Source organism: Netta rufina, assembly GCF_964035555.1.
Source record: "Netta rufina genome assembly, chromosome: 24".
Taxonomy (NCBI): domain Eukaryota; kingdom Metazoa; phylum Chordata; class Aves; order Anseriformes; family Anatidae; genus Netta; species Netta rufina.
In genome coordinates, this window is record NC_140148.1 from 258,624 (window position 1) to 274,199 (window position 15,576).

Genomic DNA, 15,576 nt, shown 5'->3' on the forward strand with positions numbered 1-15,576 from the left:
TGGCTTCTTCTGTTGCTGTTTCTAACTGTTCATGTGTGGTGACAGGTTGGAAAGCTGTGTGGAAATCCTTCCTGAAGGTAATGTGTGTTTTTCTTTCTTTCTTTCTTTCTTTCTTTCTTTCTTTCTTTCTTTCTTTCTTTCTTTCTTTCTTTCTTTCTTTCTTTCTTTCTTTCTTTCTTTCTTTCTTTCTTTCTTTCTTTCTTTTTCTCTCTCTCTCTCTCTCTCTCTCTCTCTTTCTCTTTCTCTCTCTCTCTCTTTTCCTTCCTTCCTTCCTTCCTTCCTTCCTTCCTTCCTTCCTTCCTTCCTTCCTTCCTTCCTTCCTTCCTTCCTTCTTTCTCTCTCCCTCCTTCTTTTTCTCTCTTTCTTTTTTCTCTCTTTCTTTCTCCCTCTTTCTTTCTCTCCTCTCTCTCTTTCTCTCTCTCTCTTCCCCCCCTCCCCCCTCCCCTTCTTTCCCTTTCCCCTTCTTTCCCTCTCCCCTCCTCTACATCTCTCCGTCTCTCCTCACCCTACTTTCTCCACAAGATAGAGCCCAGGTCTGAGTCACTGTCCTTTCTTCCCACTGGTCTGTCTGCAAAATCGCCAGTTGTGCGGCTGAGCTGCTCTCTGCCCCATCGTCTAGTGAATTCTCCTGCCATGGAAAGAGAGAGAGTATGGTATATGGGGATGCACACACATCCCCTTGCAACTTAACCTTGGGAAAAGAGAAACAATGCAAATCCTAGATGCACATCCACCATTGTCTGAGCTGCTTTTCGTGCCAGTAAGACTTTATTTCTTTCTTACCACCCCCAAAAACAAAAAGAAAAAATAAAGGCAAGTCACATTTTGGAAGGTCTCTCTGCTTCTCCAGCAGAAAGCAAATCAGCCAGCTGGTAACGCTTTACTTATAATTGTAATTGAGTCCTGCAGAACCGCTGACACGTTGAACAAGGGATCTGTACAGTCTTTATTTTTTGCAACAAGAAAAGCAAATGCCAGCTCAATACGAAACTCAAAGCCCGTGGCACTGGAATAAATTAGATATAGAACTGAAAGGCATTTGGAAAAAGAATCCTGAATCTATTAGGTATCAATCAGACATTTGTCCTTTGGGGGGTGGTCGCAGAGGGGGAGAGGGTCAAGGGGGGAGGAGAGGAAATTATGTACTGTCTTGTGAAAAAGTACCTCGGAGCCAGGGAAATGGTGCGAAGGAGGGAATTTTAGACGGGATCAATAAAAGGATAAATAGAGCTCCACTCCTTTTCCTCCAGCAGAGAGAGACCGAGAGGGAGATGCTGGTTTATCAGCAACGTGCTTTTACACCCCCCTCGCCTTTCTCTTTCTCCCTCGGTCTCAGCTGAAAACTGATTACAGGTTGCTTATCGACTCCAGCACAATTTCACCCCTTCCAGCATAGATCTTGGAGGGTTTTATATCGCATCAATTATTTATCATATTTTATAAATCCAGCAGCACTACAATTTTTTGCCCCTGAGGAGGGAGCGGGCGGCGATTGGCGCCGCCGGAGCCACGTGCCCGCGCGTCACATGGGCCGGGAGGAAAAAGGGCTCCTTTTTGGTGTAAATCTGGACTCTAATTCCGTAATATATCACGGTACCTCGTAAAACCGACACTAAAACGTCCCGACCTACAAATCACCCGGCCAAATTATGAGTTCATTGTATTATGCGAATGCTTTATTTTCTAAATATCAAGCCGCAAGTTCGGTTTTCCCATCCGGAGTCTTTCCCGAGCAAACTTCTTGCGCTTTCGCCTCCAACACCCAGCGATCGGGGTATGGGGCCGGATCCACTCCTCCCTTCGCCGCCTCCATGCCCGGGCTCTACTCCAGTGGCAGCGCCGTGCACCCCCAGACCCCCACCATGTACTCCTCCGGCTACGGCCTGGAGCCCAGCTCCTTCAACATGCACTGTTCCCCCTTTGAGCAAAACCTCTCCATGATGTGCCCGGGAGATGTCTCCAAGCAGAATTGCAACAAAACGGACCAGAGGGACTCAGATTTGCAAAGCGACAGTAACTTCCGCATCTACCCCTGGATGAGGAGCACAGGTAAGCCCAAGCCTCCTTAAAGAGAGGAGCTCGGGGAGGTGGGGGGAGTGTAAATTATTTTATGGCGTGCGCGGGGGGTGGCGGAGGGGGAGGGGAGGGGGGAATTGTCCCCAACTCCTTTCATGACGTTTCATCGAAAACGAATCTCCGTCTTCAAAAGGGAGAGAGAGAGAGAGAAACCCCCGCAATAAAGCCATCCTTTTAGCTTTAAATATTTATAAGTGTTGCTTGGGCTGTGTATGTGCCATCCAAAAGGCAGTTTGTCTTAGAGGGGACAGACAGAGCTGCAGAAATAATGGCCATCCCCTTCTTCTCCTATATTTACAGGATGAAGATTGTGCTACCCCCACGTAGATATAGATATAGATTCTGAAATGAACTATTTATGGGAGGTACCCACAAGCTTGTTTTGTTAGGTTTCAAAACCTTCATTTGGCAGCCCCTCACCGCAATGTCCCAGATGCTGCAATTAAGCCTAGCATGTTACCATCAGAAACAGCAACACATCATTCCTTGTTCAGTAAAAACCCTTCTCTCAAAACCCTGACATTCCAGCCGGGATCTGGATGGATGGATGGATGGATGGATGGATGGATGGATGGATGGATGGATGGATGGATGGATGGATATAAGGACTGTGAGAGGGAGACCACTTTTATCCGTGTGACCACCAGAAAAATCCAAGCCAGGCAGGCAGCCCGCGGAAGCGTGCGGTGTGCTCTGCGCCCTGGGAAAGTCTCTTAGGAGGCGGTGGGACTTGTCCTGGGGTGCTCAGCGTGGAGTTGGGGCTTCCGGGCAGCTGCCGCGGCGCTGGCAGCGCAGCCCCGCGGGAGGCCGCGTAGAGGTCCGCGAGGAGCGGAAGGGGGGCGCCCCGCAGCGGGACGCGCTGCCGCCCGCCTCTCCCTCAGTGACCCACTCCACGCCGGGCCGCCGCGCTGCCTACGTTCACGAGAGTGCTCCATCTCCGTGTATTAGTGTCAATTAACATTTAATAAACATCCCGTTCCCTCGCACGGGAGCGCCCCGGCTCTACCCGGGTCCATGGAAGGAGAGCCTGAGACCGGGCTTCTCCGGGGCTCCGGACCCCAGCCGGGGCACGCCGGCCGGCGGTGGGAGAAAGGCGCTGCTGTCCTGTCTGGGAGACGAGAACGCGTGAGCTCATTTCTACAGACCCCCGGCTTCGCCGGAGCCAAATTGCAACTTGAGAGCATCCCTGAGACCAAACCTCACACTGCAGCCAAATATTCGGAATGTGTCTTGTTAGTAAATTTCGGGGGCGACCGGACTGTGGGCCAGAATCCCTGCAAAGTAAAGGAAAAAGAAACCAACAGAGCAGCCAATACACCGCAGCTTATAAAGGCAGGAGATATCATCACAGCTATTTGGTGGTCTGTTCTTTCCAGTACCTGCTCTACAGTTTGTTCACTTTTATAGTTGATTTATCAAAGACCAAATATTTCTGGTCGTAAACACTTCGTCTCTGCTTTTATCTGACCTTAGATTTAAGAAGACCTCCGACTCTGCCCCCCCTCCCCCCCTTTCCCCCCTTAGCATGTGACGCTGCGAGGAACAGCACTAGAGAGATCTTAGAAGCAGAGAAAAAGCACGAGCGTCCCTGCACTACAAACCCTGGATGCTCTGGGATGTGTTCTGCCTAAAACTAAAGAAACTCGACCTCGGTCGTAAAAGCGGGTTCTCGTCTGCCGCCCGACACCCCCACCTCCCACCCACCCCCCGCCTGATGCCCACTGTGCGATCGCGCTTGTGGAATTTCATCAGCGAGCAGAGATAGAGTTGTCATCCCTATTCAGCAGCAGTTTATGGCTCTTCCTCTTCAGAGGATTTTACAACCCACATTCCACGACCTGCAGATTTTTGCTTTACAGCTAGCATGGCTATTTTACTTTTTTCTCCTTTTAATGACTAGGTCTTTTCTTCTTTTAAAAAGAAAAAGGAAAAAAAAAAAAAAAAAAAAAAAAAGGAGTCTAGTGGAATGTGTGGAGGAGAGGCTGAGAGCTGCTGTTTGCTAACCCGAGTTCTTTGGGAAATAATAATATATTATACTGCAGATATACACTTACATGGAAAATATAGCCAGGATCACAAACACCATATTGTATAATTATTTCCAGTTGGACTCAGGAAATGTCGGTTTGGAACGGGGTGTGTGTGGAATTAAGGGTCGGGCCCTTTTCCGAGCCCTGCTCACGGACAACACAATAGTAGTGGCGAGTCTGGGATAGGTGTTGAAGCGCTTCTCATGTACGCACTCACCCACAGGAATAGCCCGGGGGTATCAGCCCCCATGTCAGCCCCTGCCTGCACAGCCCCAGTGAAGCAGAAGTAACTGCTGTGCCCAAAACATTCATTGAAATAATTAAGACCATAAGACACCTTCCACGCAAGCACCCTGATGACAGCTTTAAGAGAGGACAAATAGTTGGATCTGGGTAGGTATCAGATGCCTCTTACATTCTTGCTCGATGTTTCTGTGTGTATTTATTCCCCAACCATCCTAACTTTCTGGCATCTAAAACTGAAGTAGGAACTCTGAGTCTGACTGGTGCTACGAAGGCAGGAAACTTTCTGAAGTTTGCTGTTCGTTCACGCACTAGCTAGGAGCCACACGCAGGCACAGGCTTATCAGAGATGCATGCAAAAAAACACTGCATGCATTTCCTAGAGTAAAGAAAATGAAACGTTCAGTGGTTTCAAAGCTATGAACAGGAAGAGTGGGAAAAGCTTCTAGAATGGGGAGCAGATTTTGCAAATGAAAAAGGAAGATAGTCTCATGTTGCACAGTTCATCCGAGGATTTTGTGCTCCTGTGGAACTCAAGTGGATGGTGCTTGCTAGGCTGCACCACAAGACAAAAGCAAGATGGCAAAACCTAACAGCAGCATCAAAACAACACTCCCTCCCTCACCAAAAAAAAAAAAAAAAAAAAAAACCACTAATACGAATCTAATTTTGCTTCCCAGGCACTGACAGAAAACGCGGCCGCCAGACCTACACCAGGTATCAGACCCTGGAGCTGGAGAAGGAATTCCACTACAACCGCTACTTGACGAGGAGGAGACGCATCGAGATCGCTCATGCCCTGTGTCTCACAGAGAGACAGATCAAAATCTGGTTCCAGAACAGGCGCATGAAGTGGAAAAAAGAAAATAAAACTGCCTGTTCTGGCTCCGGCAGCCAGGAAAAGCCAGACGTGGAGGACGACGAGGAAGAATGAAAGGGCAAAATGTGGATCCAGGAAACGTGAAAACCCACGTGAACAGAAAAGGGGAAAAACACACAGAAGAAAAGACTATATATTAAAATACATAAATGATAAGTGCATAAATAATTAAAAACATAGGAATGATGCATTGTGTTTCCTGACACTGAAAGAAAATACTACCTATTCAAGTCTTTTTTTGGGGGTGGGGGGAGATAAGACAATAGAATAAATATCTACCTATTAAATGTGGCTTTAGAGTCAGAATAGACACATTTTTCTATGTGAGTCTTCCGATAGTACAAGTAATTTGTAAATCTCCGTTTGTATTTCGCTGTGTACTTTTTGGTATGAAGTAATGTGGTCGTGTTTAGCACCTTTAATTTAGAAAATGTGACCTGAAAATCTGAATGCAAATTATACTTAGCGTATATAGAATCGTGTACATAATATGAATGATTATCACCCCCTTTCCCTGTAACCTCTGTGGTTCTTTTCACGTTGCTATGCTGTTTTGTCTGTGTATATTTTTACTGGGACTTCTTCCCTGTTCAAGTCTCTAGGAAAAAAAAAATAATGAATTAATATTGTGCTACGTAAAATGTTGTATATCGAAGTAGCAATTTATTTAATGGCAACGTGTTGCTTTTTGCTTTTCCCTCGTCTGTGATTACTATTCTTCGAAATAAAATTAATTCTCCAATATTCTAGAATCACGTTGGGTTCAGTCCCCTTTTCATATTAAAACAATACACAGGCTTTTGGTTTTACTGTTTTCCCCAAGGAAAATATGTGTAGTAAAATATCTTTTTTATATTAAAACATGCCATGACCTGTAATCTTAATCTTCTCTTTCTTTTTTAGCAAGATCACTGCTAAAATCTATTTCAATAGATTTCAAATATCAATATAATACTTTTTTTTCAACAGTTTTGGCAGAAATATAAAAACATAATTATTAATCCGGGCTCCGGAAATACGGGCTGGTCATTTCTCTCTCTCCCTGGGATTGTGCTGTGGCTATTACTGAAGTAGGTAAAAGTATAAAGAAGGAATGCAAAGAGGCCAGAAACAGCCCAAACAGTCTTTCCGCCCTTTGTTTTAATCCTCTTCTGACACCCCCCCCCTTTTTTTTTTTTCTTTTTTTTTTTTTTTTTAGAGAGAGATTCTCTCTCCGCTTTTCAATTACCTTACTGCGGATTAGAACTATTTCATTAGTACCAAATAATGTTTAACATCAAAGCGCGCATAAAATAAATTAAAGCAATTAAACGCAGGAAAATCACCAATGCAAAACAAAAGTGAGTAACTTTAAGCACTTGCGCAGGGACCAACCTTCGCCGCCCTTTCCCCACCCGTGCCTGTTTGTTTATTTATATTTCCAGGGTGCGCAGTAAAGACGCGGATTCCTCCAGCGGAGGCTCCACATAACTTGCTCGACAAATGCATGCTCAAGATGCACACACGGAAAAATTCAGACAGCTTTGGAAGCACTTCTGGCTTTGTAATGGCAGCTTTCCACCTTTCCTTCCTTGCGGCTCTGTCTGCCTGCCTTTTCACCACCCACCAGCATAGATGACTTCATGTCTTAAGTGAAGGCGCACGGGGCGTCTTCAGCAGGTTCCAGCGAAAATAAAATGCCACGTCAAGTATCGGCGCACCCACATCTATAATACAGATTTGCAGTATATACTACGTACACTAATTATGGCAAGTCCATTATTAAAGAGAGCAGCTATTGTGGCTTCTGAACACTGATATCCTACTTGAAGAGAAGGGTAAATAAAGGGAACTCTTCCTTTTTTCTTGGTGAAATCCGTTGTTGCAATCTCTTTGCACAGAGAAGAAAAAAAAAAAAAAAAAAAAAAAAAAAGCAGTTCTAGAAATTTCCCCCGGTCCTGGAGCTCTGCTGCATTGGCCCGGCTTTCTGCCCCCTTGGCACGGACCTGTGCCATCGGGGATAGGCAGAAATTGAGGATTTCATGAAAAAGGCAAAACGTCCCCCACCGATGCCTTAATACAATAAACCCAGGGCAGCGGCTTACCGGCGTGGCATCCCAGGTTTGCCAGGAAATCGCCCCCACCTTGTAGAGGGGGCCCAGTGGCTCTGCGGGGGTGATCAGCCATGGGGACCCGGTGAGGCACGAACCCCACCGGTTCTTCTCTGCCCAGGGCATGAGCACCTCGGCCACCGTCTATTTTATTTATTTATTTTATTTATTTATTTATTTATTTATTACTTCCCTAAAACCTGGTAATTGCCCTTTTCAGCAAAAAGGTTCCCAATTGAGTAAAAAAAAAAAAAAAAAGAAAAAAAATTCCCGCCCGAACCCCACTGTTTTACTGTGTCTTTACACACCTAAAAGCCAAACCCAAGCCCAATCTCTTTATTTCAGAGGAGTTATTATTGTTCATAGCTTATTACGTGAGAAATTATTCGATCATTTCTCTCGAACACCCCCCACATGCAACCAAGGGGGGGAAAATCTCTGAACCCCCTTTCATATTCTTTTATTTTTGTTTAAAAAAAAAGATGGCGGCTAAGAAAAAGACTGCTGTTAAACCGGTCATGAAGAAATGCAATAAATTCCTTGTTGTTTTATGAAAATTTACAACTTTGTGATAGAACTTTATGAGTGGCTGGGTTCTGGGATTGGCCAGAGCCGGTCATGTGGACTGCTAACCGTGAACATGAACTTTTTATTATTTCCCATGTGGTTATATTGCACCATTCTTCTGTCCGCTGCACCTTGGGTCGGATCAGTGTCCTCTATAGGGCTCTCGCCTCTTTACATTTTTTTACTTTTGTGTATAGGCTCGATAGGGCTAAAATAGGGGAGAGAGGAGGGGGGGACGCCTGTGCACACATCCACACGCGCTCATAGACACCCACATCCGCACACATATAGGAAAAGAGTGGTGTTTTTCTTTTTTTTTTTTTTTTTTTTTTTTTTTTAATTCCTCTGATTCCTCTGTTAATTTGCCTGCTGACTTGGAATCTCAGCAGTAATGGAGGGGCAGAGGAGATTCTGGACCGAGTGGAGGCTATCATTTTTCAAAGAGGGAAGTTACTTCATTTTCTGTGCAAATGACAGAAATGCAAGAAGCTATCACAAGTCAGAGAGGCAATCGACGGCTATCAGGTTGGGACAATATTTGTCAGCTAACAGATAAGCAAACGCTGTCTCTCTCTCCCTATATATTTTACTTATACCACAGAAATGGACGTCAAAAGGTAAGGGAATAATATCTGTTTCTCTTAATTTAACGTTTTCATTGAGAAAATGTATTTGTCAATCTGCCTTTTCTGTCCCAGTCCCCATTTTCCTCTCTCCCCCTACCCAAGGGGACAAGTAGAAAGAAAAGGGTGGAGTGAAGGAGAAAGGAGACACTGGAAGAAATCGGGGTGGTGAAAATCTCTTTAAGTGAAATTTTCCCCTTAAAAGTGTAACATAAGCTGAGAAAAAAAGGGGGAGAAGAAAGAGGGAAAAAATGCATAAAGGGGAGGGGAGAGAGAAAGAGAAGGAAAGAGAAGGAAAGAAGGATGGAAGGATGGGAGGAAGAGAGAGAGAGAGAGGAAGAGAGAGAGAAAAGGAAGGAGGAAAGAAAGACAAAGAAAGAAAAGGAAGGAAGAAATTGAATGGAATAAGAAGTAACCTGTAAGGTCACCTGGAGATTGTAGAGTTGGAATGAAGGATTTTGCAGCAGATCGGTGACGGAAGCTTTTAGATACTGTCTTTAAAAAATTACCAAACCCTTTGTGGGTCGTTGTTGTGTTTTGTTTTGTTTTGTTTTGTTTTTTCCCTCGCAAAATCTCTTGACAGTTTGCCTGTCTTCAGGCGCCCAGTAATTTGCCGAAGTTTGTGTGGAAGCCAGTTGGGTTTTGCGTTGCTCTCCAGGGTCATTATTATGTGGGTGGTTTCTTCAAAGAGGGCAGTTCACGGCAGTCCCCAAGAATAAGGTTCTGGAAATTGGGAGGGGGGGAAATTTGAAGGGGGGGGAGGTGTGAGGGGGTGAGGAAGAGAAACGAAAAGAGAGAGATTAAAAAAAAAAAGAAAAAAAAGAAAAAAAAAAGATAATAGGATGAAGCCAACCCAGATCGCAGTGCTCTCATTGTGATTTTTTTTTGTTGTTACTGTTTTTTTCCTTCATGAAACTCCCAAATGAAGCTGACGTTGCGACGCAATAAGCCTCCCCGTATTTAATTGCGTTTTTCAGTGTTAACGGGTCTTTACGGATTTTCATACCGGAATACCGGGTAGGGTTTCAGACCCACGTTGTGTTGGTCCTTTTCCACAGCTTCCAACCAGGTTTTGTGCAAGTTTCCCCCGTGTTCTCTCTCCTCTGCCTGTCTGATACCCTAACGTTTGCCTTCGGTTTTAGGAGAATTTATCCGGAGATGCCCGTCATTTTGAATGCTTTTTTTTCTAGATTTCGGGTTGTTTAAATATAGTACTAATTGCTACTGTTATGAGGTGATTTTTAAATAAGAGGATGTAGGAGCCTCTACATGTGAAGCGAGATTGAGTAATAAGAAATTCATTACTTAAGCATAAACCATTTTATGACGTGACAATTTATCTCACCTAATTTCACTGTGTCTGAATATTGTGTGGACCAGAGTAAATGATCGCAAGCCGTGGAAATTATAAACAGAAAGTCATTTTTAAAAGATATTTCTTCCCGAACCTGTTACATTTTTCATAAATCACGGGAAAAAATATAATGCTGGTTCGCACGCCTGTTTTCCTTTTCCTCTAAGTCTCTCCGCGCCCATTTTCTTCTTTTTTTTTTTTTTTTTTTTTTCCAATTCTTAATTAAAAAACAAACAAGCAAATAAATAGAAACCTTGCTCCAAAACGCTTTTATGCCGATTCTTCCGCATCCTGCGTGGGAAACCACTTGTGGAAACCTCGCACTTCGGTGCGGTCAAGTCTTTTTAACCTCGTCAGCACGGGTCGGCGTGGGATGGCCGAGAAACCTCCGAGTGCCCCGGGGTGGAGGGCCCACGCTGCTGCCGGCGGGCGCCCCTCCTCGCAGTCTTCCTGCTTGCTAATTTAAGAAAATAAAATTAAATAGAATAAAACCAAGGCAGCCCCCAGCGGCGCCGTTCCCCCGGTGCCGCCGCCGCGCTGCGGGGCTCGCCCATTCCCCGCCGTCTGCTGCCATCTACCGTCGACGGCGGCGGCCGGCGGCTCCCCGGGGGTTCCCCGCAGCCGGTGCCCCGGCGTGGGCGGCCCTGCTCGGGTCCCTTCTCCCCGGCCGGGCGGCCGGAGCAGGCGGCCGGCAGCGCCCAGCGGGGCCTGGCTCCGCGCTGCTCGGGAAGGGAAGCGGCTCTCGAATGCGTTTCCACCCTTGAGGCTTGGTGCCCTGCTGGGAATTGCAAATGGGAGATGTGTTTTTATCTGTTTGCATAGACTTAAAGTGTCTGAGTATGTGTACGTGGGATGCGCTTGCACATATACGGGCACTGACATATGGGCAATGTACACCCCGTACGAATGTGTGTTGCTCTACGCACACCCCGATGTATAGTGCTCTGTGTGTGCAACTGTGCGTCTGTCGCTTGCCGTATGTGTATAAATATATACATGCATATACATTTAAAGGCTATCTATCTCTCTCTATTTATCTATCTACACACACATGGAAGATGAAAGATAGCCCGTTGTTTGCTGAGCGTGAACACAAGCGGAGATCGTGTAAAATGAAACACGGTAATGACGTATGAGGCAAAGGCGAGGCTGGGGATTTCAGCTAATCATAAAAGGCAGAGAAGCTTTTATTTATTTATTGCTTCGAGTGGTCATTTCAGTGGGGTCTGGAAAAGATATGTCAAGTCGTGTACACAAAATTGAGGTGGTTGCTGGGGAAGGAACAGAGAGTAAAGGCAGACGACGAATCACTTTTAAGTTACTCTGAGCTTTGAAGGGACAATGCGTGTCTGTTATTTTAAAAGGTTTCTCCCTCCCTCCCTTCCTCCCTCCCTGCCTCTTTCTCCCTCTCGTTTTCTCTTTCTACCACACAGTTTCCTGGCAACTGTTTACGTCTAGGCTAGTGACACTTTCTCTAAGAAAGCGAGATGTCGAGTGACTACATATAAAAAAAGAAAAAAGAACAAAAAAAAAAAGAGGGGAGACAACTTTCCTTTGACTAACAACATCCATGATTAACTTGATCCATGTTGTAATTCCCAACACCTCGCAGCATTCGCCTTCCACGTTTTATGATACGTATCGGTTTCTCCTTACCTTCTCCAACGTATCCAATCCAATCTACTAGTAGCCCCCTTCCCCCGGTCTCAAGGTTTTCTTTTGCCGAAATAGTTCAGTATGAATACACTTTGACTACCCCAATGTCCTTACTCCTCCCGCTCTCCCTCCTCCGCCCTCCCCTTTTTGTTAATAATTAGCTGCACTCTTTAATGGAACAATGGTAGATTATTATTACTTCTTTTCAAAGATCCCATTAAGAAGGTTATTATGCACTGCACGGGAAGTCAGGTAAATTAAACTTAAATTGCTGGAAATTAAGTTTCAGATGGTTATGTGCGGAGAGAGCAAGTATTTTTTCCTACACCTTCAGGGGTCATTGTTTTAAACACGCCAGCACTGCAGTGCATACATGACTTCTGTGGTTGTTTCTTTCCCCAATGTGATTTTTACTGTGCATGAGCATTACAGGGGAGGCTTCTCTGCTGCCAATTGCTTTCTATGTCTGACTCCAGGAACAAGTTTTTTTTTTTTTTTTTTTTTTTTTTTGTAGTATTTGCTTGACTTTATGGCTGCAATAAGTCCCTCGGTAGGGAAACCCCCGCTGTGTTCTCACTTCAGAAGGATCGGGAATTCCAGCTCCACATGAAAAAGAGTTTCATTTTTTATTGGAACCAACTGCACTGAACTTTCTACCAAGTTCTTAGCCGGTTTAGCTTTCAAACAAGAAATGCTCTGTTCTGTTTGCATTTCGAAATATTTGGGTGTTGTTTTAATCCCCTCATCTATCTGCCTTTCTCTACTTTGTGGAGAGGCATTTGCTGGCCAGAAAAGCAAAGTAACAAAAAGCGAGACCTTTCTGGGCAGATAGCTGTGATTGTACATACTGTAAATATGTCTCTTTATCTTTATTTATACCTCGCCAGTTGAGTGATGTCAGTCAGGAGAGGAAAGACGGGTTCCCAGCGCATATTGAAATACGTTATACCACCTTCTGGCATCTCTTGCAACTTGCCCAGTTTATTGCTCCTTCTTAGCAACCCCTGTGCCTGTTTTTAAGCAGATGAGGCCAAAGACTGAATAAAGATATGCCAATGAGTACCGTCAAAGACAAATCTAACTTAAGGGCTGCTGTATAAGCTTGCTTCTGAATCCGTTATTCTTTGCTCTGTGTCTCTGTCACTCCCGGCTTGTCTGGCGCTAGAGTCGTCCAAAGAAAATATCACAAAATCGGTCTTAAATTTACATGGGGACTTTGGCGGAGAAGACAGGACATTGTCTATTAAGTAGCTATAACAATAACTCAACATTTATTTATTTTTTAATTATTTTGGTAAAACTATTTAGATGGGGAGAGAAACCACCTCCGTGTTTTATGTACAGTTCTCTGAGATTTAGTGCGGTTTAAGACCTCTAACTAGAATTTGCATGTATTATATGTGGGAAACCAATTAGACTGCGGTTCTGACCCTTCAAAATGCACTATGACACATATTTTTTTTCAGGTTGGAAATCAAGTTTTCTAGTTTTTTGTTTGTTTGTTTGTTTGTTTTCCTCCCACAAATAACCATCTGCAGTGTCAAGAGAAGCTTCACCCTTCTTCTAAGAAGCGGGATGTATTAATGTTATCTATAGCGTGTCTAATATGTCAGCAATTAGCAAGCGGACAGATTAAATTCATTTTATTTTCTTATACAATGGCGACAGTCAAGCCACTTTAAAAGTCTGTTTTAGACATAAATGCGCTAAAACGAGTAGTATTTTACTGCGGTAAAACATGGGGAGGGGATGGGGCGGTGTCAAACTATTTTGAGGGATTGACTTGCAGAGAAGTAATGAGAACTGATAGAAAATATTATAGCAAGCATTTTCAGCAGATGTACTCACGCGTTGAATTATCAGGACATCAATTTCTTAGCCAAAAATGTGCAAGCAAAGCTGATCATGCCAGATAATCGCTGTTTCTGTAGTGCTACCAATATTGTGTAATTCTCAAATCAAGTGTATGAGCTGTATGGCTCCTGCAAAGCAGCAAAGCAGTTAACTTCAATCTCTCATCCGATCTTTTTTTTTTTTTTTTCTTTTTTCCTCTTCCCTTTCAATCTTCCTTTTTTTTTTTTTTTTTTTTTTTTTTTTTTCCTTGCATACCAATAAAGTAGATCTACGTAAGTTTGGGTCCACTCCATACACAAAGGGAAACTCTGCAAGAACAAATATAAGAGATATCAGTCAGAGAGGGGGTGGAGGATGGAAAACTACTTCCTTTGCATGTTACTTCCTTGAATTATAAGGATTACGTTTCAGTCGAAATGTTCATTGCAGCCGTGGCATTAAACAATCTTGGCTGTGCTTATGTAAATATGATGTTTAAAATAAATTAGCTCGTAATAAGATACGAATTTCGTAGATACTTAAAGCTCTGTCAGAGAGCTGCATTGGCAGCTTTACAGTGAGCATATAATATATGTAATTCTAGGTTTGTAGCGCACACTGCCACAGATTCAAGTACAGGGGAGTGCATATTATAAGGCGTGCCATGTCACTGCATATAAGAACCGACAGACAGATGGCTACAAATTCGGACAGGAAACAAATCCTTTATATAACGCGAATGATCAGTGACAGTCCTGGTTTTCATTATTACTTTTTTTTTTTTTTTTTTTTTTCCCACTCTAAGATGGCTCTGGTTTTTCCCACTTGAAAAAATGGAAGGCACCGAATAGAGATCCCACTTTACCTTGAGCAAACAGAGGTCTGAAGAGGGGATGCACCAGGTAGTGCAGAGTACATCCCTGGTGACGAAATCCAGGAAAAAAATAAAAATAAATTAGTCGAACCCCAAAAGAAAGTACAGCTTTTGGAATGTCAGGGAATTGCGTTAGACTTTCGAGCTTATCTCTTTCAACGTTTTAAGTTTGAAAAAATAAGTATTTTGCAGTGGGGATGGGCTCGAAAGGAGGGATGTAAAAAGGCAGGGTCCCTGCGCACCTCCAAGACAGCAGAACCACCACACCACGAAATTTCCTCTCGTAAAAAAATAATAATAAAATAAAATAAAATAAAATAAAATAAAATAAAATAAAATAAAATAAAATAAAATAAAATAAAATAAAATAAAATAAAATAATAGATTTTTTTTTTTAATCTCGATCGGTAACAATCAATAAACTCAGCTTTTGATCGCAACACAAAGTTTCTTTTTTTGTTGTTTCTTTTTTTCTTTCTTCCAAAAAAGGTCGGGCATAGATCTGGTATTAACAAAAAAACGCAAGAGGGCACAATGCGGTACAATACTCCAGAGCAGATCGGGATTTAGCAAGGGATAAAGGAAATACTTCGATTTTCCATTTATCTCCTGAATATGTAGCTTTTGCAGATAAATAAACGAAAAAGATACTATGTATGAAAAGAGAATGTTTGTTTTAATCCAGCGCAGCTTTCTTAACAGGGAATGCTTAACATGGAATGCTAATCTATAGTAATTAGGTAAACATGAACCGAAATAAATTGTCAGAATCCGTTTCTTCTCCTATAGGAAATCTCTTAGTTTAACCAACGGGATCTCCTCCTTGCAAAGTTCGCACACACAACTTTTTTCTTTAACTGTAGAAAAGTACCCAGATATTTCAGGACGAATTGCAGACACGAAGGGTTAAAGTTTTCCGAATGTAAATAAATAACTTTTTTTTTTCCCACTTACATCAGGTATTTGTATACATTATTTGTGTGTGGATGCACCGCCATCCATACACACAGGCTTTCACATTCACACTCCCCCATGCTGAAGTCGGGGGGGGGGAGGGAAGGGGGGGAGAACATTTATTTATGAAGCTCTGAGCGCGCCGGGAACGTTTCTTTCCGCAGATATCATATATTTGGTTAAGGGGGTGCATTTCTGTTGTTTAAAAGGGAGGGAAAAGGGGGTGGATGGTTTGTTCTTGGGGTCCCTGGTGCAATCTCAGCTCCTCATGGGTGCTATTTTGCAACCTCAGGCGCCTGCTATTGGTCAGCCCATGATCAGATGGTTGTATTTCCTTGTGTCCCTCGCTGGCACCACGCCATCTCCCTTCAGCTAAAACCCAATCTCCGATATACT

At 43.6% G+C, this 15,576-nt stretch overlaps 1 protein-coding gene across 1 annotated transcript; it reads left to right on the forward strand.

Moving 5' to 3' along the window:
* Window positions 1-1,533: 1,533 nt before the first annotated feature.
* HOXB7 (homeobox B7) lies at window positions 1,534-5,663 on the forward strand. Its single transcript, XM_084301032.1, has 2 exons — window positions 1,534-2,049; window positions 5,030-5,663. The coding sequence occupies exons 1-2, from the start codon at window positions 1,650-1,652 to the stop codon at window positions 5,281-5,283; spliced, it is 654 nt and encodes a 217-aa protein (XP_084157158.1). The 5' UTR covers window positions 1,534-1,649; the 3' UTR covers window positions 5,284-5,663.
* Window positions 5,664-15,576: the final 9,913 nt, after the last annotated feature.

Bases quoted from the DNA above. Each gene is read 5' to 3' on its own strand.
- HOXB7 (XM_084301032.1), top strand. From the start codon at position 1,650: ATGAGTTCATTGTATTATGCGAATGCTTTATTTTCTAAATATCAAGCC. The intron at 2,050-5,029 runs GTAAGCCCAAGC...TTTGCTTCCCAG, and splicing joins CCCCTGGATGAGGAGCACAG to GCACTGACAGAAAACGCGGC.